Source organism: Achroia grisella, unplaced genomic scaffold, assembly GCF_030625045.1.
Source record: "Achroia grisella isolate CSIRO2021 unplaced genomic scaffold, CSIRO_AGI_Agris_v1 utg842, whole genome shotgun sequence".
Taxonomy (NCBI): domain Eukaryota; kingdom Metazoa; phylum Arthropoda; class Insecta; order Lepidoptera; family Pyralidae; genus Achroia; species Achroia grisella.
This window is the reverse complement of record NW_026713040.1, coordinates 641513-669342: the sequence shown is the minus strand read 5'-3', so window position 1 is coordinate 669342 and position 27830 is coordinate 641513. Positions and strand designations below refer to the sequence as shown.

Below are 27830 nucleotides of genomic sequence, written 5' to 3'. Positions count from 1 at the left end.
GACGTTCTCTGATGATCCACAAGGGATAAGGATATCTCTTCCTATTATGATCCACAAGGGATAAGGATATCTCTCCCTATTATGATCCACAAGGGATAAGGATATCTCTCCCTATTATGATCCACAAGGGATAAGGATATCTCTTCCTATTATGATCCACAAGGAATAAGGATATCTCTCCCTATTATGATCCACAAGGGATAAGGATATCTCTCCCTATTATGATCCACAAGGGATAAGGATATCTCTCCCTATTATGATCCACAAGGGATAAGGATATCTCTCCCTATTATGATCCACAAGGGATAAGGATATCTCTTCCTATTATGATCCACAAGGGATAAGGATATCTCTCCCTATTATGATCCACAAGGGATAAGGATATCTCTTCCTATTATGATCCACAAGGGATAAGGATATCTCTCCCTATGATGATCCACAAGGGATAAGGATCTCTCTCACTTCTCACTCCTTCAGCATCTGATGGGAGTGCTAAATCCATTTTAGTAATACCTACACTAGAAAATCATAAATTACTTATTTGTAATAAGTATTTACGGACTCAAACAGTTTCTTCGGTTTTTATGTCTATACAAACATCATCCGCCTTTACAGCTCGCCCACCGTGCATATATTTGCTTATTTGACATCGTTCAATACTCAATAAACAGTATCCATTACACTGCCGGCCGTTATAATGTGTAGACTCTATCGAATTAGATGTTATTTTGTAAGTTTGTATAATTACTAAATATTATGTTCTTTTTTATACATAAAAGATTGGAGTGTCTATTTGTAATATTGAAATAACCGTTTTTAATACATGCATATGATTATAAATACGGTACATACACCAAAATAACATTTTTTACAATTTTTGTCTGTCTGTCTGTTTGTTCCGGCTAATCTCTGAAACGACTGGACCGATTTTATCGGGACTTTTTTTGCCAGGTAGCCGATGTAATAAGGAGTAACATAAGCTACTTTTATTTTAGAAATAGAGAAATAAAGTTAAATTCAAGCAGACGAATTCGCGGGAATAGCTACTATAATATAATAATTATATATTATACTAGTATTCGTGACATCGTCCGCGTGGAATTTAACGTTATTCTGAAATAATACTTTTATGTCTAGCCAATAAAAGTCCCGTCAAAATTGGTCCAGCCATTTCAGAGATTAGCCGGAACAAACAGACAGACAGAGAGACAAAAATTGTAAGCAATAAATGTTTTTCTTTCTTTCTTTCTTCCTTTCTTTAAAAAATATTTTTTTGGTATATGTACTGTATTTATATTCATATGCATGTAGTAAAAAACGGTTATTTCAATATTACAAACAGACACTCCAAATTTATTTATATGTCATCGCCAACATACAACATCAACACCAACTAGTCCCAAACTAACCAGAGCTTGTGTTATGGTTACTACAACTACTACAACTGGTATAATGTACATATATATACTTTTTTGTACAATACATACTTTATATACATATAGAGAACATCCAGACCAATACAAACAACCATACTCATGAACACAAAATGTTTGTTATTTAAATTATTAACCAGGTCTTAACACGAATAATTTTATGGCAAATAAAGGTATTTACCTCTCTCGTTTCGACTAGGTTGCACTAGGTTGTATATTAAACACGAAAGTTTAAAATTAACAAAATGTGTACCGTGGAAGGAAACGAACCTGCGACTATCTATAATGATGCGTGGTTTAGAAGCGAAACACGTGTCTTAATATGGGTGAAAAATCTTATATTTTGCTATATTACAGTTAAACTTCGGCACTACCGATGACCCTATGTGTATGGTTTATTTATAGGGCGTATATTTATATCGACGCATTTCAGTATTTATTGGTACAGTTACCCAACGAAAGTTACTTGCATCCGATATTGTATGCACATTATGTACAATATTATATGTTGCACTAAGAATGAGTGCGTAGCGGTTTCTATGTTGATTATCGCATGCCTCTTACTTGTTATTGTTTAATTATCATTACATAGTATAAAACAAAGTCGCTGTCGCTGTCTGTCCATCCCTATGTATGCTTAAATCTTTAAACTACGCAGCGGATTTTGAAGCGGCTTGAGTGATTCAAGAGGAAGATTTATGTATATAATACATGTACACCCGTGCGAAGCCGGGGCGAGTAGGTAGTTTATATATAAAAATTTATACAAAAGAGCAATACATGAGTTTCTTGCTCATTCTTCTTGTGATGAATCTGCGTTCCGAATGAGTGGTAGAATCAAAATATGACTATTCAAAAGTGCTTGTAATGAGTTTATTTGAATAAATATTATTTCTATTTCTATAACGGTCTATAGGCGACCTGTGACTAGTTCGTTTGTAACTCCATAGAAATATCGGTAGCTCTTTAATAATATTAATACTAGATTTAAAGACAAACTTGCTGTCTCCAAGTATCGTTTAGAAAAAGTCAATAGGTCTTTTATGGGAATAGGTATAAAAATTTACAATAAGATACCAAAGCATATATTGGAATTACCCTTAAATAAATTCAAAATATCTGTTAAATCATATTTACTGAGCAAGGCCTATTACTCACTAAACGATTACTTGAATGACGAGCGTGCATGGCAATAGTTTTCATGTACGGGATTTTCATTTAATATTAGACATAGACACCTATATAAATACATATGCATTGTAAATAAACTGGCTTAAAAAAAAAGTAATTCAATTGAGTTTCTTGCCAGTTCTTCTCAATTGAATCTATATACCGAGCTGGACGGTAGGGAAAAAAATAGAATGTAAAAACTTGACGTTCATAAGCGGCTAAAATGTCCTACATGAATAAATGATTTTTGAATTTAATATCTTATCACTATATCTGATGTAATCAATCAATCAAATCAAAATATCTGTATTCTTGTAGGTCTATTACAGACTCTTAGGATATGTCAAATTCTACTTTCAGCTACAACGTTCTTTTAAAAGAACAGTTTAAGTAAGTTAACGTAAGTTTCTTGATCGTTCTTCTTGTGATGAGACACCTTCCGAATAAGCGGTAGATTAAAAAATGACTATTGCAAGAAGAAATTAATTAAGTTTTATTAATTATTAATTAAATTGTAACTTTAATAATTACAATTATTTGGTTATATTTAATCTAATCTAAAAACCAAACGTCAAGGTACAAATTTTCATGAAACTGTTATAGACTTTGTACTATTATTTTATATAACTAATTAACTAACTATAATGATGGCGTCAGTGGTCCAGTGGTTTAGCACACCGCTTTACTTCCGATGGTCGCGTGTTCGATTCCTCGCACGGTGCAAATATTTGTAAACATGAGTATGATTGTTTATATCGTTCTGTGTGATTTTCTATGTATATTATGTATGTATTAAGAAAAAAAATCTAAGCATTTATAGCAGTTGTCTACTACCCATAACACAAGATCTGCTTACCGTAGGTATAGATGGCGCTGTGTTAATTGTCCGGGGTTATTTATTTATTTTATTACTAGCTGTGCCCATGGTTTCACGAGTTAAACTTACAACCTATACGTTAATCTGATATATCTATATTACACTGAAGTTTCATAAAAATCCGTTCAGTAGTTTTTGCGTGTAAGATTAACAAACATCCTTCCAAACTTTCGGGTTTATAATATTAATAAAATTTATAACTAACAAGTAAAATATACATAACCAATATAGATAAGCGAAATCACAGACAATATCTATTATTAGAATAGACACAGATAATGAAGTTTATTATCTCATAGATTAACTATCAGATAATTAAAATGGCATCATAAATAACATGGACGTCGCCTGCGCATGATTGAAGGCCGGAATTCATGAACCAATACATCAAAATATACCGTAATTGCAAGCGAAGGGACGATACTATAAAAGCAAGCGTATTATGCAATTTTGCATAATTTCATAAAATTGCTACCTCCCAGTTAGGGTTGCCAGAAACTTATCAAATCCGGGACAGTTCTAAGACAACGCTGTCGGGTTATTGCTATAGTAAAAAGTATTTTGTTTTATTTTTATTTTGAAAGTATTTATTTATATTTATATAACTTTTATGCACACAGTACAAAAGTAACAGTACATTTGGCGGACTTAACACCATGCGGTATTTTCTACCAGTCAACCATAGGCAGTACAGAGAAAAATTGTTGGCGGTGCAAAAATAATCATAACAAAAAAAAAAAAAAAATCAAGACATAAAAAATGATATAATAATATTTATACTATTACATTTACAATAATACATAAATATAAAAATATACAAACAAAGAAAGAATATATAATATGTTATACAAATACATACTCATACACAATACATACACAACTATATGAATACATATCAAACAATCTGACAGTTACACCACAGAGAATAAAAAGAAAAATATAAGGTAAGAAACGAGAGACAAATAAAATAAATAAAAAAACAAATTTACGAATTTAGATAGTAGATAGTATTTATATTTATTTTATATAGTAATTAACGCCAGTTATAAATTTAAAAGGGGAGATTTTTAGGGGAGGCCTTCGTTCAACAGTCGACGTCTTCCGCGCTGAGATGATTGATGCTGAGATGTTATCATCATCATCATTTAAGATGTAGTTTAGACTTAAAATTTTGGTAGTAAATGAACACATTAAATTTGAATAGAATTAAACACTTAGCTTATCAATAAATTTAAAGTTACAATAAATTAGATTTAAATTTAAGTTTGGTAGAAATATGAACTATATTGTAAGCTAGTTGTACACGCGACTTCGTCCGCGTGGAATTTAACTTTATTTTTCTAAAATAAAGGTAGCCTAAGTTACTCCTTATTACATCAGCTGCCAGTAAAAGTCCCGTCAAAATCGGTCCAGCCATTTTAGAGATTAGCCGGAACAAACAGACAGACAGACAAAAATTGTAAAAACTGTTATTTTGGTGTATGTACCGTATTTATATTCATATGCATGTAGTAAAAAACGGTTATTTCAATATTACAAACAGACACTACAATTTTATTTATATGTATAGATTAAATCTTAATAAACTGAAAATATTAATAAAACTGAGCACATTCTTATTCTAACTGAATCTAAATTTGTTGTCATATATTGATTTTGTTACAAAACTAGTAGATATTCAGAATTCGGGACAATAATAATAATAATAAACTCTTTATTGTACACATAGAATACAATAAGAAAGTCAGTAAATAAAAAAAATAATTGCAAAAGACGGTCTTATTGCATAAGCAATTTCTTACAGACATCCTGCTAACAAGCAATAGGACTGACGTACATAGAAGAGGTAGATGGCATGGCACACACAAAACATTATAATTATTAAACGAATAAATACACATATCTATATAGAACATATTTAAATGTATTTAGCCTTTGGTCGCTTAGGTGATGCTCTGCGTCAACAGTTATTTCTATTTGAAATTATATTGATATATATTTTGATTTATTTATTTTATTATTTCTTTCTTCTATTATTTTTATTAATAATGAGTTTAATTAAATTTTGGTAACATTAATATTGTTGAGTGAATATGTCGCTGCACGCGATCGCACCACCACTGGGCTGCTACTGAAAATCAGTGTTTTGCTCGCTGAGCAAATTGTTCACTGAGTAGCTCAACCCTTTCGTATCCCTGTGGCACCTAATATATATTTTAATGTTTTTTTTATGTGGAAGTTAAAGTATTATGTGTTGTTTTTTATAATTATTTACTATTCTTATGTGTTATTTGAATTTTATTTGTACTCTCTTTGTTATCGGGATACGAATAAAGATTTTTATCTATCTATCTATCTATTTATATATATATATATATATATTCTTATTTAAGTATGTATGTAGTTGGATATATATATTTCAATATTAAAATTATAAATTAAAATTCATAGAATTTTATTATAATTGTACCTACTTCCTTTTATTATTTATTTCATGTTATTATTTACTTAAATGCACCGCCCACTAATCTCTGTTTTCCCTATGGTCGACTGGGAGAAAATGCCTTATGGTGTTAAGTCCGCCACATGCACCTTTTTTTGTTTTATATTTGTACATTATTTATAAATAAATAAAATAAATAAATATTGGAAGGTTTCAGAGATAAATAGAAAAAAAGAAAAATTAGAATCCCGGATTACAATCCCGGATTTCCCGGCCATCTGGCAACCCTACTCCCAGTGCAGTTATTCTAAACAATCTCGGCATGACGTCATTATCCCTCCAAGTGGTCCACGTCAACATACGAATATTTGAGGCACCAATACGTGGTTTATCCTATAATTTAAAAGGAGAGATAATACTGAGACAGCAATGTATATGATAGGATGCAATAGCGCCGCAGGCGGTGTGTCTGCGGTGGGTCCATTGCTTGTATCCACATATTAAGTCTTTTGCAAATGAACTCTCATTCACTCATCACACATTACGCAAATTGTAGAGCGCAGTTGAGTAAAGAACGTGGCGTGTACGATAAACTGTAGTAAGTAATTTAGTTTCCTTCGTGCCACTAGATGGCGTTAACAGAAATTACATCGCGGTATGTTGTCAGATTTCCTTTTTAATTACTGCGTTAGGTATTTTTATTTATAAATGTATGCAACCTCTTTGCTCCATCTTATATATAAAATTCTCGTGTCACAGTTTTCGTTCCCATACCCCTCCGAAACGGCTTGACCGATTCTCATGAAATTTTGTGAGCGTATTGAGTAGGTCTGAGAATCGGCCAACATCTATTTTTCATCCCCCTAAATGTTAGGGGTAGTCCACCCCAAAATTTTTATTTTTTATTTTTTTAGACAAAATTTTTAGTTTCTATTTTTTTATGATACAACATACAAAAATACATACTATCCTAAATTTTCACCCTTCTATCATCAACCCCTATTTTTTTATAGCGTTATTAATTTATATGGCAAAACAACGTTTGCCGGGACAGCTAGTTGTACTATGTAACTTTAAAAAAAATAACACACCACACTCGAATTTTAAATTTGCCATTCTCAACTGAATCATTGGAGGGATGAAAGGAAAATTATACACAAACACTTTACACATACACAGATAAGGTTATCTGTAGACTGAGGATTGGACATGGCTTATTTAATGAACTTTTGCAGAGATTTACAATGATTTCTTCTCCTACTTGTACCCACAGGAAATTCTCAATCACTGGAACACATATTTTTTAAGTGTGAAACTTTTTCTGTACGCTTTCTTCTCTCCGGAAGACTTCTTGAAATCTATCATAGCGAAGAGGAGATATGCTCTTAGTCTTAGTAGTCTCCAGGAAATATTAAGAAATTCAAGATCATTTTTTGCACTCTACGACTATACATAAGAATATCAAGAAAATAAAAAATATGAAGACATGGCTGTATGAGCGCAGTTCCCTTTGCCTTTCCGATAACCAGAACAAAAAAAAATAATTGGAGGGAAAATGCTGAGTGTCAGCCATGTTGCCAACCATTGTATATAAATGTTTTTTTGGAATTTGTGGGTTTGTTATTGGAATTGCAACCTTCGATTGTTTACTATTAGTGGCTTGGGTCCATCTTTGGTTTTGTATTTTTGTGGGTCTCTGGCGTATCCATGTTCGAATCTGCGAGAAGGGAAGTGGTAGAAGCGGCAGAGGGACTGCTACCGCCATACCTGATCCTCTCCTTGCTAGCTCGTCGGCATATTTACCATGTGATCCACTGTGCCCTTTTATCCATTGAATAGATACTCGATAAAATAAAAATTGATAATAAAGGAAACGTAATTAATTTTATAGCATTTATAAACAATAAATGAACATGCGGCTTACCTGATGGTAAGTGTTTACCACCTGCGACACCTGCAATACCAGAGGAATTTCTCCGGAGCCGGTTGCCGGCTTTTTAGGAAGGTAGCTATGGCTCTTTTTTGAAATTATTTAACGTCAAACCTCTCGCGTACTCCAATCAACCTTATCAAATAATGTCAATGCCAGGGGATATGAACTAGGATTGATCTGTTTTCAAAATTCAAATTGACGTATGGGTCGTAATATATTATAAGTCTATATTATTCTGTTGTTACCTTAATTAATTTCATTGACGATTACAGTTTGGTAAACCTAAAGTATTAAATGTTAAATAAGTCAATAAAAATTACATCAAACAATAAAGTTACAATAATAATTAATTTGAACTAAAATAATCATGCAATAATATAGATACAAGAATTATTTTATAATAATTTAAAAGAGCAACACGCAATTCTCTTACGCTTCCTACTTGTGATAAGACAACTTTCCGATGGAGCGGTAGACAAAAAAAAATAAACATGACTGTACAAACTACAAACCTGCTCATATTTAAGGTTATTTGATTAAAGAATTTTCTATTCTATTATATATTGTCTAGCGGCAATAATGCATAAGTATGGATCGTACTTACCACTGCAGCCGGTGACGTTGAGGTTATAGTACTCGGGGAGGCAGGCTTCGCAAGATGGCGGTGCGGCGCCGGGCGCGCACGTGCACGCCCCACTGGTAGCGTCGCACGCGTCGTTCAGAGCCGCCACGCCGCAGCGACATGGCGGGCAGCCTGCCTCTATACCTAAACAAAACAATCGACAACAAAATCAGAAATGGACTGTGAAATCAATAATGACACATTTTTGTTATACATGAGCTATCGTGGATTTAGGGAAACTACTGAAAGACGTTTGCATTCATGAACTCATCTATTTAAGTGTAGTTATGTGGGAAAGAGAAGGAAGCATTATGCTGTCTCTAGCGCACACAGCTGACGTCTTGCGAGTCATATATTCCAGTACATATTGGTGTATAGTAGTACATTTGAGTCGGATCCGGCCCTGGCAGCACGCGCACTAGCCACTGCCGCCAGCGCCCGCTTGTATTGATGCTGGTCACTCACCTCCGTGTCCGGATGCGCACTCGTCGCAGGCGCGGCCAGACCAGCCCTGGCGGCACGCGCACTGCCCACTGCGCGCTTCGCACGCCGCCGCCAGTGCGCCCGCGCCGCACGCGCATGACACGCACGCCATCTCCGTACCCGCAGGGCCCGGCCAGTAGCCCTCCTGCACAAACATCCAAATATTACACATGCACCTTCCATTAATAATAGGCACAATAAGACCCAGTTTATTGCTGATATGAGGTGGATGATCTGCATCGACGACGCTGTTCGATTACCTCATCAGTCTGGACCGTTGGTACCGATAAGCCGAGCAGATATCATTAGCACGATCCGTCCGAATTGAACCTAATATAGTGGGCTCAGGTTTTATAGGTGTCTATTGCCTATGATAGATATATTGTAGAGAAGATGTATAATAGAGACCCCAAATAGTCCTCTCTGGCGCGACTATTTTGATGCCAAAAAAACAGAGTTGCAGTCACAAAAGTGAGCAAATCGTTCAAATAGTGAGCGTGCTACATGAAGTTCACGAAGTATATTTTGCATTTTTGGTCTGAATTGGTCTAGCTAATGTAATGCCAAGAAATTGTAAATTTTTAAAATAGAATCCACAAGTCTGAGTCAGTAACTGCCAGTGGCATAGTCCATGGACAAATAATAGTAATAAAATATGTAGAAATGGAGTCTAGTCCATACCTGGCAGGTATCGCACCGCGCGCCCTCCGCGTGCGGCGGGCACACCAGACACTGTCCGGTGTCGGAGCGGCAGGGCGCGCCCCCACACGCACAGGGCCGGCACGCGCCCCCCGGGGTGCCGGGCGAGCCCCAGTACCCTGCTTCGCAGTGCTCGCAGTGGTCCCCCGCGTACCCGTCCGGGCACTGCGTGCACACGTACTCGTCGCCGGACGACGACGCCAGCGCGCAGTTCGGGCTGAAGTTGTTCGACGCTATGTACAGCGGACAGGCACACGGCTTGCACGCGCCCTGTAGAAGAATAAAACAGTATATATGTCTCTGCAGCAGACGAGTACTTTCTACACGTGCCAACTTTTGTCCTTGAAACTATCGCACGTGTAACACATTAGCAACGTAGCTGTCGTGACCTTCAAGCTGTTGTTACCTGCAGCGGCGCGTGTACGCATGACACATGTAACTTTATAGAAAATACAATACTTCAATTAAATACACACTTTTATTCTATCTTTCGACTGTATCATTTCAAGCTCTCTGGTTCTCGACGAAGTAGGTCATAGAGCTAAACCCTAAAGGGCCATGTACATACACCCCATGTACATGGCCCTTTAGGGCTTAGCTAGGGCTTAGCTAGGGCTTAGCTAGGGCCATGTACATGGGGTGTATGTACATGGCCCTTTAGGGTTTAGCTCCTTGCAAGGCATATTATTAATAAATAAAAATTTACAACTCTAATTTAAGGTAATATCAATAGTAGACAGAGAAATTATGCGCCTATTTATTAATGGTTTGTAACGGAAGATAAGTCTATATTACTCACGCAACCGTAAATATTTAGATCACGCAACCGTAATTATAACACCTTCTATCTTCAGGTTTACTCAAATAAAACTTCATATTATAACCCAATAGTTCGAATGTATCGCCAATACAATGAAATTCTTGTCTCGAATACAAATATAGATATTTTCCATTCAACGCTGGTCCAGTTCCGGAGACAATTAAATTTCCACCGTAAAGAGACAAATTATATTTAATATTGTACCAATTTTTTTTTTTATTTCATATAAATAAAATTCTATTAACATGATAATTCATTACATTACGTAGTTACATATTATTTTCTGTTTAGTTTACTTTTCATTATATTATTATAACCTTATCTATCTATCTAGCGTATATTGAATGCGTCTATATAATTTAGCTTTTAGGCATACATAGTGTTGGATTACAATCCAGTTTTGTACCGAACTATATGCTCCTAGTTATATGAATATATTGATGTTTACAATAATAACAATATTTCTTTATTTTTTTTCTCGTATAAATTAATTTAATAAAATTTATTACTAGTATTTACATAACCTAATTGCGTTTTATGAAAGTATAAAATTTATTTACTGTTGTTTTGATACTAGTTGCATTCTACGGCGCTGCTTGCGTTGAATACAGTTTATTACTTTTTGATTATATCTATAATATAAAAATGAATCGCTAAATGTGTTGGTAAGCGCTAATCTCGAGAACTACTGAACCGATTTCTATAATTCTTTTTTTAGAATATTCCTTGCGGTACGAGGATGGTTCTTACGGAGAGAAAAATTTTAAAAATTACCTAAAAATGCCTAAAAACAATGCTTTTCTGTAATCCCATACAAACGATTCTTAATGATACTTAAAAGTCAATTTGAACTTTAATACCATACCATAAAGTTCAAGTGTAAGTAGAGAGGTTCCGGGAAGGCATGTGGCAATATTAGTCAAAAACAGGTGGTCAGTGATAAAATGTCACTTGAAATGTACATGTCTCATTGATGTGCATATATATTATATTATATATATATATATGCACATCAATGAGACATGTACATTTCAATATATATATATATATAATATATAAATATTACTACAAATCCCGGCGCCCTGAATAGCAGAATAAGTATTAAATAAACTAAAAAATTAAAGAGTCCGCTAGTATATATATATTTCTGTAAGTGATTTTTCATAATCGGTCCAGTAATATGTGAATAATTTCCCTGGACTATAAGGTATGTTTGGTATAATTGTAATCTGTTTTGTATGCTAATAAATAAGTTACACACCTGTACAGGGTTTCCGTAGTGTCCCGGCAGACATCGCTCGCAGTGCGGTCCAGTCGTATTGTGCTGGCACGGTCCGCATGGGCCTTCCACTGTAAAGTTTACAACAGTTAATGCATTGCAAAAGAGTAATATTTATATACTACTAGCTACTTGCCCCGGTTTCGCCCGGGCGTATCTATTATATATATAAACCTTCCTCTAGAATCACTCTATCTATGGGGCCGTTCAAGTATTACGTAAGCACTATAGGGGGGCGAGGGGTCTTTTCTTTGCTTATTTTGGATGACATCTATTATATATATAAAATGGCCTTTGTTAAAAAAACAATACATTAATAGAAAAATGTTAACGTAAGCATAGGGCGAGGGGGTAAGAGCTTTGCTTACTTTTGCTGACAAAAAATACTTGAACAGCCCCTATAAAAAAAATATCAAAATCCATTGCGTAGTTTTAAAGATTTAAGCATACATAGGGACAGACAGCGACAGCGACTTTGTTTTATACTATGTAATGAAGGCATTTTGCACTGTTAGAGTATTTTACTACCGTTGCATTGGGTACAGGAAAATCAATTTATATGGTATATACACAGCAGTCACTAAAATAGGAATAAGCCAGGCTGTGCTAATATACAACACGTGAATCGCACTCCATTTTGATTTTTATTATATTTTTGAATAACGAGTAAGTTGTTCTCATTTGTTGTATTTACTATTGGAGTTGAAGAAATTAATGATTATTTTCTTTCTTGCGGGTCACCTGAAGTTAAAAGATTACCACCGCCCATAAACACTGGCAACACCAAGGGAATTGCAAGTGCGTTGTCGCCATTAAGGAAAAAGCTCTTTTCTTGAAGGTTTCAATATCGTAACGGTTGGGAAATACCATTACTTGAAGGCGATTCCAACATTTAATATGTGCAATAATAAGTATCTACATATATATGTGTATTACTACGAATGAGAAAACGCCTTTATGTTGATTAACCTGTACAATCAGAGTACAATCTTCCAATGCAATTGCGCTTCGCGATAGCATCATAATCAAATGCAGATATCAAATCTAGCAATACATAAGAATGGGACTTTAGTAATGATCGAGCGGATCTACGAGAAACCGGGACCCTAAAGAGCAGTAGCTGTCCTCACACGTCTACCACCCCCTTGAGTGTGGGGTTTGGCACTCATGAATTCTGAGTGGAGCCCCTCGCACTATCACTACCATACCTCTGTAGGGCATACCGCGTGAGGAGACTTGGTCCCTCCATTAGACATGGTAATTGGGAATGCCGAAATTCACACCGCGAGCCAATTTAGTTTCGCCCAGCGGCATATCTTGCTGGAAGAAAATACTGCGAGTGTTACGTGAAGCAAACAGCGGTGGATGAGAGCGGTCGCGCGTACTACTGCCGACAGGCGCTGTTACACTGCCACCGCACCAGCGTCAGCCTGGGTACAAAAAAAGAGCAGTACCTGCATCGCAGATGGCATGCGAGTTGCACGCGCAAGGCAGGCACTCGAAGCGCGGCGTAGCTGCGCGCGCGTGCAATATCCGCGCGTGACCCCACGCGCAGCGCGAGCAGTGCGCGCCCGCGTATCCATTCGGGCACGCGCACGTCTCGCTCGGGTAAACTGGCGGCCTCATACCCACGCTCTCCAGTCGCACCTGTATCACGAACATTGTCAGCATTCACTTGCCTACGCTCTATTTGAAGGCCTCGGGGCTGGCGATTTCGCACACCAATTTTAAGCACACCACTTCTAATGGTCGACGGTAGGATTCCTCGTACGGTGCAAACAATTGTATTCATGTGTATGATTGTTTGTATCGGTTTGGGTATTTTCTATGTATGTATTTACAAACAAAATGTATCAATGTGTTTATATCAGTTGTCTCAATTAATTAATAGAATTATATTACTTTGTTTTATTCCGCTATAATAAGCATGTCTCACACATGTCATCACAAACATTCAGTGCAAAAACTGGATTACCGTTACGACTTCCTCTAATGGTGATCAAATTCCGATCGTTATTGAATCTACGCCCATATTGCGACACGTCTTTTGCTTCTAAAAGAGGTATAATCAGGCATTGAATAAGGTCCAGATATAGTTTGGAAGCCTAATGTTGACTTTTCGGCGACCAGACACGACTATACTCGAACTATATTATGAGAAATATTGCACCGTTGCCAGTAGGGGCCTGTCAGGCTCATGAGATGAAATCAACGTGTTGTCATCCCTTCATGATCTTTATGCTAAGACTAAGATAAAGAAACTTCTAATACAAACCTCATCCTGATCGAGATGTAAATGTGCACGCAGCAAGAGATGGTCGACGTCACGCAGAACGTCCATGAGTTGAACCCGTGTCGCGCCCCATCTTTCTTCCTCACCCAACACGTACCATGCATCCTCTTCCAGCGGCACTGATATCTCCAGCTGACCAGCAGTCTCATAGCTCGTATTCGACGATGCTAACTTTGTACCATCTGAAAGTAAGCCACGTTCATTACCAGTAAAAACGAATTTCTCTGAACATTTCTATAATTATATTTCATTTATTTACTAACTTGCCCGAACCTGCGTGAAAATTATATATAATGTTAGTCTAATGTAGGTATAAACTGTATTATTGTAAAGTTTCATCAAAATCTGTTCTGTAGTTTTTGCGTGAAAAGTAACAAACATCCATCCATACTCACAAACTGTCGGGTTTATAATATTAGTAAGATTATGATAAGATTTCAGATAACTATGGATATTATATACATCATATTATATACATCTCGCCCTACAATATAAACCTAATAATGACTGTCTGTTGAAAAAATTAAAGATTAAATGTACGATGACTAATGATCAGTGAAGCCTAAACATCAAAAAGATCATGGATCTGGAACAAAGAAACCCTTTCGTTCTTCGTCTTAATCCACATGGTTTTACGCAATTACGAAATTAAAAGTCCCATACTAATTATTATTTTTAAATTGGCTTTGCCATTTTTTATACGTAAAATTAAGAAAACAATGGGATATTACCACGTTTTATTTACAAAATGGACGGGAAAAAGTACAAGACAACTCACCAGCACCAACCAATATAACATCAGGTCCAACAGTAGGATTCCCTCCTGTATCTCCTCTAACTATGCCCCAGTTGAGTGTGGCGTGGATCTCACCTCCGTACATCGACAGTTGTTCTCCGTTCCAGGAGTTGGTAGACCAATAGAAAGACTCCCATCCTTCAACCTGGAGAATTGAAAGGTAAATTTGAAGACACACGTTGCAATAACCCGTATACATAGACGCCTGGGAGAAGAGAACTGTTAGGACTTTTTTTATGGAGGACAATGGAATGGTGCACCAGCGCTAACGGTTTACGCTGGCGGGGCACCAGTAGAGGATGATAAGATGAGCATGAGGTCAGGCCAGTTAATCCATCGTGACAAATTCACCAAGAACTTATCACGATGATTTCCAGGAGGAATCGCGTGAAGGTCAACCTGATATGGTACATTGCTAGCAATAAGATTGTCAGACCATATTACTCACAATCCGCTTTTCCTCCCAGTAACGAGGACTTTTTTTATGGATAATAATGGAATGGTGCACCCGCCTGCGCTAACGGTTTACGCTGGCGGGGCACCAGTGGAGGATGATAAGATGTCAGACCATATTACTAACAATCCGCTCTTCCTCCCAGTAATGAGGACTTTTTTTTTATGGATAATAATGGAATGGTGCACACGCCTGCGCTAACGGTTTACGCTGGCAGGGCACCAGTGGAGGATGATAAGATGAGCATGAGGTCAGGCCAGTTAATCCATCGTGACAAATTCACCAAGAACTTATCGCGATGAGAACTTATCACGATGATTTCCAGAAGGAATCGCGTGAAGGTCAACCTGATATGGTACATTGCTAGCAATATATATAAAATTCTCGATTGACTTGTACGTCAGTTCAAAGTTACATCGCCCATTCGATCCCGATCTGTCAGAAACGCAAATTCCGAGGCCGGCTGGACTGTAGGGTTGAAACCCAAATGTTTATAAAATGAAAATTTATTTGTTTATAATATTTTAATTTAAGTTCTGCAGCGAAATTAGTGCTCACCTCGTAGCTAATTAAATAGGGTTTGCCTTGCTCGATGGATGCTTGTAGTGTCTGGTTACCTTCTACGTCGCTTATCAACCACGCATCTTCTAGAGGTAACACCACCTGTGCATAAACAACTGTATTGTCAAACAAGAATGCTAATAATTCTACGGCTCCCGTTGTCTAGCGGTTTAGGGCACCGCTTTAATATTGATGGTCGCGAGTTCGATCCCTCGCACAGTACAAACACATTGTATTCATGAGTATGTTTGTATCGGTCTGAGTGTTTTATATGTATAATATTATGTATGTATTTACAAAAAAATGTATCTAAATATTTACATCAGTAGTCTAGCACCCATAACACAAGCTTTGCTTAGCTTGGAACTAGATGGTGCTGTGTGAAATGTCCTGATGTTAGTATTATTATTATGTATATATAAAAAAAACTATTTCTATCTGTTATTCCATAACACAAGCTCTACTTAGCTTGGGTCTAGATGGCGCTGTGTGAATTGTCCAGAGGTTATTATACACTACATTTCATAATGTCTCCAGATTACAATTTCTGTCTGTCTGTCTGTCTGTCGGTTTGTTTGTTCCGGCACATCTCTGGAATGGCTTGACAGATATCTAATGTAATAAGGAGTAACTTAGGCTACTTCTATTTTAGAAAAAATCTTTTATTTAAAACAAATAAAGTTAAATTCCATGCGGACGAAGTCGCGGAAACAACTAGTCAATAAATAAATGAAAATAAAAGAAGTAGGTGTAGTGTACCGGTGGCTGTTGGACGTGATCTGCTGTCACGCACGAGTCAGTGATGTGAGAACAGTAACATGGCCGACAACCGGCCGCCAGCTCTTCACTCAAACCAAAATGGCCACTCGCGCACGTGTCGCATCGCTCTCCTACAACATTTTTCTGGAAGAAGCAGAACAATTTTTAATAGAATAGTTAGAAATAAACGTAATCTTATATTTAAAAAATATATATCTTAGTATATCTGTTGTTTAGTACTCATAACACAAGGTTTGGTTAGCTTGGGACTAGATGTCGCTGTGTGAATTGTTCTGAGATATTATTATTAATTACATACTAGTGATAGAAATAATCTTCATTCAAATAAACTAAATATAAACACTTTTGAATAGTAATTTTTTTATTCTATCACTCATACGGCACGCAGACTCATCATAAGAAAAATGAGCAGGAAACTTGCGTGCTCTTTTAAATAAATGTTACACATTTTTTTTTAATACAGAACCAGCAATAAAGCATCTATAAAAACTGTATCATCATTACATAGTATAAAATAAAGTCGCTGTCGCTGTCTGTCTCTATGTATGGTTAAATCTTTAAAACTACGCAACGGATTTTAAAGCGGTTTCTTTTAATAGGTAGAGTGTTTCTAGAGGAAGGTTTATATATATAATACATGTACACCCGGGCGAAGCCGGGACGAGAACATAGTTTTACATAGATATAAATGTGTGAATATAAACTACCAACTAACATTAACTCACGTACTAAGCAATAATTCGTAAATAAGCCTTACCTTGCATTCACAAACTTCGTCACAGATCCTCATGGGGTCCACTATACCCCTAGGGTCACATTTGCAGTCCGGTACAGCAGGAGTCGTTGGTGGTAAACAGGCGGGGAAAGTAGCTGTTTTGTCTTTACAAGCATCGCAGTGCGCCCCGGCGATGCCTGGCCGGCAATCACACATCACTCTGTGATGCTTTCTATCCCATTTACAAGTGCCTGCAACAGTGTAATGAATATATTTGTAGCGATGGGTATCGCCTTAACACTGTAGCGATGTAATAAATTAATAATACCCTTGGACAATTCACATTACGCCATATAGTTCCAAGGTAAGCACTGAGTAGCAGTTTGGCTCACCGCTTTACTTCCGGTGCTTCTGGTGGTCACAGAGACAACCCTGAATACAAATGTTTGTACCGTACAAGGAACAATTCCTTGTACGGTACAAACATTTGTATTCATGAGTATGATTATCGATACACATACACAATGTGCTATATATATTATATATGTATTGAAAAAAAATCTAAGTATTTTTATCAGCTGTCTTGAACCCATAACACAAGCTCTGATAAACTTGGAGCTAAATGACGTAGTGTGAATTGTTCAATTGATGTGATGAGATGTTGAAGATTTCAGCAATACACAGAGTTGCCAACCCTTCCGGATTGCTCGGAACCTTGCTCGCAACCGTACGGAGTGCAATAATTTTACCTTATTTTTTATAAAAGATAAAAATGCCTCAGACATTCATGCAAGCGCATGTTCTGCACGAGAGAGCAAGTCTGAGCAAGATATACAAATCAGTATTAATTTTCAAGAATTAACAAACTTAAATTTTTCAAATTAGAACTTTTATTAAAAAAAACTGACAAATTAGATGCTGTTCGAAAACTAAATAATATAAATTTAAAAATTATTTACTGATTTTCTTTAAACTCAACCCTTTGAGACCCTAACCGTTTGAGAATTTCATCCCCCCCCCCCCCCCCCCCCCCCCCAACGCTTGATGAAATTTTCAAACATTAAATTCTGCTGGGTTAGTCTTCTCGGGGCTAAACCCATTAATTTCGGCACTCCACAATGTGGTTGTGCGTACAAAAAAGCAAGTACGAGTATACAAATGTTTCCTAATTATAATATTAGTTTAGAAAATCATTCAAATACCTTCTGAACCTTCAGGATCACATTCGCAGGGCATGCACGGTCCGTCTGGTAGAACATTGTAGTGTCCAATGAGACACCGGTCACACAATGGACCTGCTCGATTTTCCTGGAATTATTTAATTCGTTATACATTAAAAGAAAAGAAAAAAAGGAATGGAAGAAGTAAAACTTAAACGGATAAATCTCTTTCTACTTCATCATCATCATCATTTCAGCCCGGAACGTCCACTGCTGAACAAAGGCCTCCCCCAAAGAAAGATCTCCACGACGATCGGTCCTGCGCTGCTTGCATCCAATGCCTTGGAGCGATCTTAACCAGATCGTCGGTCCACCTTGCTGGAGGCAAGCTGCACTGTTGCATTCCATTTTTATCCATTAAAATTAAAAAAAGTTCCATTCTAGACGTATATAGAGCCTTACTATACTTATTCGGTAAATCATTTCTAGTGTCACAAATAAATGTTGGCCAAATACTAACCGTACAGTTTAGGCATATAATAGCACCAGTGTCGTCGTAGGTACATGCACCGCGGTCTCCACAAGAGCAGTCCGGTTGCTGAGGACACGGCACACCAGCAGACCACACGCTGCCGGAACAGCATCGCTCACAATGTGCCCCACAGGTGTCGTGCTCGCATGAACACTTAGTACCCTGTTAAATATTAAACGGTTAAGAACAGCTACGTGTTTATAACACTAGATCAATGCTATACTAAAATTTGATTCACGAAATAAAAAGCAATATTGGTATAGATGGTTAGTGTATTCTTTTCAGAACGGCATAGATCTGAAAAGAACTAATCTGGACATAAATTAACAGAACCGAACAGTACTGAACATGTCTGAGCAGAACTGAACAGAACTGAACAGAACAGAACAGAACAGAACAGAACAGAACTGAACATAACATCTTACGCTAACTAGCGTCAAAAGCGGAAACTATTAATTAAATTGTTATGCATTTTACGCACACCACAGAAGTGACGTGTTATCACTTGCCTGTGAATCGATATGACAGTGCGCTGCGTGTCCGTGACAGAGACAACGTGCGGCAAGCGTGAGCGCGCGCACGGTGTAGTACCGGCGGAGCGCCGGACCCGGATGTGAGCCGCGAAATGACACGCGCACGCGCCGCGCCCACACACCCTCGCCCACGCCCACGTGCATCTGTAATTGCAACGATTCAACATTAATTAGGGATGTGACTTTCTTTATAATCGATTATTAATTAATCGATTTGTTTCTTTTGGCAGAATTATCGATTTCGTAAAAATATGTTTTATTATTGATCTGAGGCGCTTATTTCCGCATAATCTATAATTTATAAGCTATCGGTGTATAGTTCTTGTTTTATTTACGTCGCCACTTGATGCTGTTCACCACACTTGTATGAGAAAATGGAACGAAAAGAATCTTCAATATAAGACTTTTTATATAGTACAAAAAATAAATATTTAATAGAATAATAATCACTTTTTTTCATAATCGGTTAATTAACCTTCATTCAGTATTTAGTATTTTAAGTAACGACCCGCCTTGCCTTCAATTATAATAAACAGTATTTTTTTTATAAAATACCGCATCTTACTCGGTTTATAATGTAACTTATTTAACTCGAGAAGGTATTTTTAAACTTGTATCTTCTATATATTTAATATAAGATTTAAATTCTATTTATATAACTAGAATAGAGTTTTTTTTCGGTCTACTCTAATGCTGTTGGCCGCAGCTAGCCTTTACAGCTTCACCGGACGTTAGGAGATGGCACTTCAAACTCGTGAGTTTGACGGAAGGACTTAGGAAACGCCTGAAGGCCAACTCACGTCTGACGGATACGATTTTCGTCTAAGGGCACCGATAGGAGTTGGAACCTCGGGTCAGGCCGTCGTAATATCGATCCCTGTTTGAATTGGACGGCAGATCGATCGAAGGAGTCAGAACACGGTGGTGAATTTAGTATGGTTCCAATTTCTAATGATTGCGACATTTCTCACAAAAAACATTTGTATATATTTCTTTCAAATGAACAATAATTTTATCTATTATCATACATAGCGACGGGCAGACAGCGACAGCGACTTTGTTTTATATTATGTAGTGATGAGTGAAATATAATGTACCTACACTTTAATAGAGTATCCTATAATATCTGCTGCAGAGTAAATTCTAGGTAGGTAATAAAGAAGACATATGAAAAATACATTTATTTTTGTTACTTTGAAAATGTTACACGGAATAGGTAGTTTATTTATATCTAAAAGATATTATCTCCTAATCTACGGTATGATTCTTATCAAAAACACATTAAAAATAATTATATCCAATATCAGTAATATGAAATGAGGTAATCAAACGATATTTAGATCACACCCATAATCAAATCTTCAAATCATTGTAAATATAATATTTTCAATTGAATAGAATAGAAAATCATTTATTCAAATAAACTTACATTAAAACACTTTTTAATAGTCATCACATTTTTTTAAATCTAACGAGCAAGAAACTTGTGTTTTGCTCTTTTAAATAATTTTATTCTTACTTTACAATTTAAGTTTAAGTGTGTGAATACAAACTACCGTTATATTAGCACTAATTCAATTAAATAATCAAATAGAAAAAATATTGAATACACACAACTTATTAAACAATTAATAAGAGGTCATAGTGATTAGAGCAGACCATTCCCTACAAGCAACACCCGTTCACGAGTATGACGGATGATTGACTATTTTAGGCGCTTCTTTTAGACATTTATTACATATAAAACACACAGACTGATACAAACTATTATACTCATGAATACAAATGTTTGTGCCGAGCGAGGAATCAAACCCGCGACCATCGGAAGTCAGGCGATGTGCTAAACCGTTAGACCACCGATATTTGTCTCTAATTGGAGTCACAATTAAAAAAATACATTGCATTAAAGATCAAAATGCATCAAATTAGTCTGATTTCTATAATAACACAAGGTCGAGGTCTTGAAATGGTGCGCAGCAAAAACTAATTGAGAACCACTGCCTTACGTAATTCCCATAGATGGGAAAATTTAGATATGAGTGAACAATACTTAGGAACTTACCTCTCCATTCTCTAAAGGACGCGGACTAACAAATTGCGTCGAGCATGTCAGCTTGTCCGATCTATTAGCTCTCTTGGCACCTCTCGCCTTCCTTCTCCGCCTCTCTGGTCGGAGGTCCCAAAGACGACGACAGTGTTCCCTGTCCCCAAATGCGCGAATCATCCGCCAATCTTCGCCACCGACCGATGGGGACACCTCCAGAGACCACGCCAGTGGGCGCGGCGAAGGTCCTGATTTAATTATCACGTGGAGCAGTTCCATTTTCTGAAAAAAGAAAGATTGTATTATAATTTAACATCTATAGCAACTCAAAGTATAATAAATATTATAAGTTGTGTCATTCAAGGCGCATGTCCGCGACCTCTTCCCATACAAAACGTGGTACTACGAAAATTTTCAACACTAAGTAATTAAACTCGATCGATAATCGAACTAGATTTTTTTCCATACGATTAGGTTTAATATCAGGATCAGACTAGTCACATTTTCTTTTTAACATCTTTGTTTTAGATTTACACGTAACTATGTGAAATGTCCAGCGTTGTGTTAATGTTTATTTCTCAAGTTGACCCTTATTCTAGTCCTGAAGATATAAATGACGGAACATTGTATTCTTATATCTACCTGTAACCAAGATATAATTACGTCATTTTTTTTCGTTAAATTTAAAGCAACAATATTTATAAAGTAACGAAAATTTACTTGTTATATTTCTATTAATCTTCCTATGATGTTTCTTATGTAGTGAGCGGGTATATACATTTCATTAATTGAAATCTCCTATATGTTTAACCCAACACAGAATTAAGAAAAGTTGATCTCGTTAAATTTAAAGCAACAATATTTATAAAGTAACGAAAATTTACTTGTTATATTTCTATTAATCTTCCTATGATGTTTCTTATGTAGTGAGCGGGTATATACATTTCATTTATTGAAATCTTCTATATGTTTAACCCAACACAGAATTAAGAAAAGTTGATCTCGTTAAATTCAAAGCAACAATATTTATAAAGCAACGAAAATTTACTTGTTACATTTCTATTTGTCTTCCTATGATGTTTCTTACATAGTGAGCGGGTATACATATACAATTTATTTATTGAAATCTTCTATATGTTTAACCCAACACAGAATTAAGAAAAGTTGATCTCGTTAAATTCAAAGCAACAATATTTATAAAGTAACGAAAATTTACTTGTTATATTTCTATTAACCTTCCTATGATGTTTCTTATGTAGTGAGCGGATATATACATTTCATTAATTGAAATCTCCTATATGTTTAACCCAAGACAGAATTGAGAAAGGTTGATCTCGTTAAATTCAAAACAACAATATTTATAAAGCAACGAAAATTTACTTGTTACATTTCTATTTGTCTTCCTATGATGTTTCTTACATAGTGAGCGGGTATACATATACAATTTATTTATTGAAATCTAAATATATATAACAAAGGTGACTGACATAGTGATCTATCAACGCACAGCCCAAACCACTGGACGGATCGGGCTGAAATTTGACATGCAGGTAGATGTTATGACGTAGGCATCCGCTAAAAAAGGATTTTGTATAATTCTACCCCCAAGGGGATAAAATAGGGGATGAAGTTTATTTGAAACTTTGTCAATCAACGCGAGCAAAGCCGCGGGCAAAAGGTAGTCTCTTATATGTTTAACCCAAGCCAGAATTGAGAAAGGTTGATCTCGTTAAATTCAAAGCAACAATATTTACAAAGTAACGAAAATTTACTTGTTACATTTCTGTTTATCTTCATCTGATATTTCTTACAGATTAGAGCGAGTGCATACATTTCTTTTATTGAAATCTCTTGTATATTCAACATAGTTAGTAGTGTTATACCTATATCCACATAGCTTGCACCTTATGGAGAACAATCCAAACATTTCTGTTGGCGATCGCATGGTAACGGAGAGTGGTTAAACAGCCAAAAGCAAACACCCAGTTCCGTGGTATGATTTACAAGATGTTTGTCTTCGACTGGCGTACATTTTAAATTACCTTAAAGTGTCAAATTCCAGATTTATTACCCATATTGGATCTAACAAGTTATTAAGTCTACGACAGATATTATTCCTTTTAGATGATATTGAATCTTAACCTTATCATTACATAGTATAAGACAAAGTCTCTGTCTGTCCGTCGCTATGTATGCGTAAATCTTTAAAACTACGCAACGGATTTTGAAGCGGTTTATTTTAATAGATAGAGTGATTCTAGAGGAAGGTTTATATCGCAAGCAAGGCAATGTGCCAAACCGCTAGACTAGCGAGGCCGTCAATTGTTATAATAATAATACAGTGCTAAATAAACATAGCAGGTAACATGTGTTGAACGGTATGAAAGAGTATTAGGAAAGTATACTTAAATCTTGTGCTGCCTAATTAAAAAGAAACCCATAGTATTAGTGTTAATGAACGGGAAACGAAATCTATGAGACGTTTTACACCTTTAAAAGTGAGATGCGTACTCAAATATAGTAGAAACAAATACGGCATTGTGGTTGTCTTAGACTTACACTCTGCAGGCAGTGGTCGTGTCTCCCACATTAACACAATTAACTGCAGTGAGACAGGCAGCAATGGGAAATTACATTTTTCAAATTGGTATGCCAAACAATCGGGTAAAAATTTGAAATTGGAATGCCAAAACCTGATAAAATAACGAAATTGGAATGCCAAAAACCAGATAAAATATAAAAATCGGAATGTAAAATTTTGAAGTTGGAATGCCAAAGATACTGTTAAAAGTTTGAAATTGAAATGCCAAAAACCAGATGAAATATTATAATAGGACTGCCAAAAAATCCGATAAAATTTTGAAATTGGAATGCCAAAAAACCTAATAAAATATTAAAATTGAAATGCGAAAAACTTGATAAAATTTTGAAAGTAGAATGCCAAACAACCTGATATAATTTTGTAATTGGAATCCAAAAAATCTGATATAATATAAAAATCGGAATGCCAAAAAACCCGGTAAAATTTTGAAATTCGAATGTCAAAAACAAAGATAAATGTTTGAAACTGAAATGCTAAAAACTAGATGGAATGCCAAAAAACCCGATAAATTGGAATGCCAAAGAAATTGTTACTTTATTTTTTAATTGAAATGCTACAAACTGATACAATTTTAAAACTGAATCCCAAAAAAACCTGATAACATTTTCAAATTTGAATACCAAACAAGGGCCCTCATAAATAGCTGGGTGTTGTCTATGTAAATAAAAAAAGGTATTTAAGCGTTCTCTCAGTTGTCTGTAACAATTATCCATAACAATTTCTGATTCGCTTTACACTAGATGGCCCTGTGTGGACTTTCTGGTCACAACCCTCAGACTTGAGGAATTCACTAAAATAAAGAAGAGTTATCTATATACAGTACTACTTTTGTCAAACAGCACACGAATTTTTGTATTACTAATGCAGACTGCCAACGTTAATCCGCAGATTAATGTGATTCTGCGCAGTTTCGCATTTCAACGGCATTTATTCTATTTTATTTGTTCTTACATCTATACTTAATTTAAAAAAACATATTTATGTTAGCGCGTTGGCCGCAGCTGGCCTTTACAGCTTCACTGGGCGACAGGGGGCGACTGTTACTTAGTGGGCAAGAATTCCTCACATCCCTTCGTCACTCCGAAGTGGTGAAGGGGGTGAGGTTGTATATTTTTTCACATGATAAAAAAAAGGTGAGGCAAAGGCAAAGTCACTCAACTATACTAAATTAATCTTGGTAAATAAAAATACCATACCAGCCCTATAGTATAAAAATATGGTAATACATAATTCGACATATGTATAAATATATATGTATATCTAATATTGATAACTATATCTAATCAGTAGGCGACATGCACAAACTGATACTACACCTGTCCCGTGTACATTCATTTGTTATATCACAACATTATTGATTTTTGTAGCTCTTTTCTTTCTCTTCAATCGTATCTTTAAATAAATATATTCATATAGGGGGGAAAGGGGATTGTTAGTAATGTATAAATTCTTAGTGAATTTGTTACGATGGGCTAACTGACCTGACCTAATGCTCATCTTATCTTCCTCCACTGGTGCCCCGCTATCCGTTAGTGCAGGTGGGTGCACCATTTCATTATCATATACATAAAAAAAAACATATTCATATAATACGGCCTCGGTGGTATAGGTAAGCACACCGCCTTACATCCGATGGTCGCGGGTTTGATTCCTCCCACGTCCAAATATTTGTATTCATGATTACATCATCTAAAGAGCCCAAAATATTATACTGAGAATTTCTAATAGCCTATAGGCTATTAAAAAAAAATCCAGCAACCAACCTCAGATGGTACATAATCAGCTAAGAGGTTCTCACTTCACAGTACTAACAATCCCCTTTCCTTCCCATTATAGGCTATTAAAAAAATTCCCAGCAGCCAATAGGGACCAATAGAAGAAAATGATGCACTGCCTCGACGCAAATAAAGAAAGTGTTAACAATAAACGCTGTGTTGTATTTATACAACATATTTGTACCTTATCTCATATGTACAAATAATTTAAGTTGTATAATAATTGTTTAAAGTACTCTGTATAATCTATGCTAATATAATAAAGAAGAAATATTATTTCGTTTGTGTGTTTGTTTATGATTGATAAATCTCAAAGATCTTAAAGTCTTGAGTTGATTGATGGATTCATTTTAGCGGCTATGATGGTGCTGCTGTTATTACGGATTGTGTGTTCTTTTGGTACAAGCAGCAGCAGGAAAGGAGAAGGTGGAATGATGTCCAGTGGTGGCTACATTATGAATATTGATGAAGTATTTACAATTGATATATAAATAAGTATAAGTATAGTCGTACAAGAGGATTTGGTTTCAAATGACAAGACTTTTGTTTGCTCAAAACTTCAAGCTTTATGACTTAGAACTACGTTACAGCTAACGGTCAAGCAGAAAGAAATAGAAATAGAAATAATCTCTATTCAAATAAACTCATTATAAGCACTTTTGAATAGTCTTATTTTGATTCTACCACTCATTCGGAATGCAGATTCAGCACAAGAAGAATGAGCAAGAAACTTTTTAATATAAAAAGAGCAATAGATGTTTTTTTATATAAATAATTACAGTATAACAAGTAAGAGAAAATATGAAACCAAAATTTAAATATACGAGTACGTAGCACTAGGTAGCCGAGGTAGTCTAGGTCTACTACACAATGACTACACCAACCAAAATTATTAACAAATGAACGACATTATATGCCGAGAATGGTTAGAGAGGCCATTGAAATACAGAAATATAAAAATTTCAATCTAGAAGACGATTAAACGGTCTCTAATGCCTGGAATCCAGTAATTGGTTTAATTAAAGAAAAACAAAAAACGCGATCAGAAAGTGTATTAAATGGACGTGAAGATACTGTGAGTATAGTTGGCCGAGATGAATATCGAGCAAGTTCCAGTAGTAGCAATCAACAAAGACGTGAGAAGGTAGACGCATGCAACAAAATCACGCAATAAAATATTTTTTATGGTTGCCCATAAAAAAGATTTTATTTTTCATCTACCCGCTGCTCTTTAGTTTACCTGTGATCATGACGCTGCTGAAATATCGGCAACTCAATAAATATAAAACATCTTAAGATCCTGTGAGTTTTTACTAATTGTACGTATAATAATAATAATAATAATAATAATCTCAGGACAATTCACACAGCGCCATCTAGACCCGAGTTAAGCTAGCTAAAGCTTGTGTTACGGGTACTAAATAACTGATACAAGTACATAGATATATTTTTTTTCGTAAATACATACATAATATACATAGAAAACACACAACAAACAATCATACTCATGAATACAAATGTTTGTGCCGTGCGAGGAATCGAACCCGCGACCATCGGACGTAAAGCGGTGTGCTAGACCGCTAGACCAGCGAGGTAAAAATAATCACCGCGACAAATTTAAAACAGTCTGTAATTACGAAGTACTTATGTAACTGGTATATTTGAAATCTGTTTGCCCAATGGTTGACTGGGAGAAATAGGTCATGATGTTAAGTCTACCATATGCATCTATATTTGCATTAAAGTTTGATTTACATCTATATTTGCATTAAAGTTTGAATAAATCATCATCATTGCCTTGCCTTTATCATATTATTTGTGGTAGG

General features: G+C 35.9%; 1 protein-coding gene across 1 annotated transcript in view; it reads right to left on the bottom strand.

The window, feature by feature from the left end:
* Positions 1 to 27830, bottom strand: part of LOC131852352 (laminin subunit alpha-1) — a 239529-nt gene that overhangs the window by 115853 nt on the left and 95846 nt on the right. Inside the window, exons 4-17 of the mRNA XM_059203020.1 lie at positions 21646 to 21909; positions 19560 to 19727; positions 19039 to 19212; positions 18561 to 18666; positions 17401 to 17609; positions 16623 to 16766; positions 15861 to 15965; positions 14831 to 14993; positions 14035 to 14234; positions 13214 to 13406; positions 11742 to 11830; positions 9643 to 9930; positions 8944 to 9106; positions 8461 to 8622 (exon numbers count right to left, since the gene is read on the bottom strand). Of these exons, the coding sequence (XP_059059003.1) occupies positions 8461 to 8622; positions 8944 to 9106; positions 9643 to 9930; positions 11742 to 11830; positions 13214 to 13406; positions 14035 to 14234; positions 14831 to 14993; positions 15861 to 15965; positions 16623 to 16766; positions 17401 to 17609; positions 18561 to 18666; positions 19039 to 19212; positions 19560 to 19727; positions 21646 to 21909 (2428 nt within the window). The remainder of the gene's footprint in view (positions 1 to 8460; positions 8623 to 8943; positions 9107 to 9642; positions 9931 to 11741; positions 11831 to 13213; positions 13407 to 14034; positions 14235 to 14830; positions 14994 to 15860; positions 15966 to 16622; positions 16767 to 17400; positions 17610 to 18560; positions 18667 to 19038; positions 19213 to 19559; positions 19728 to 21645; positions 21910 to 27830) is intronic.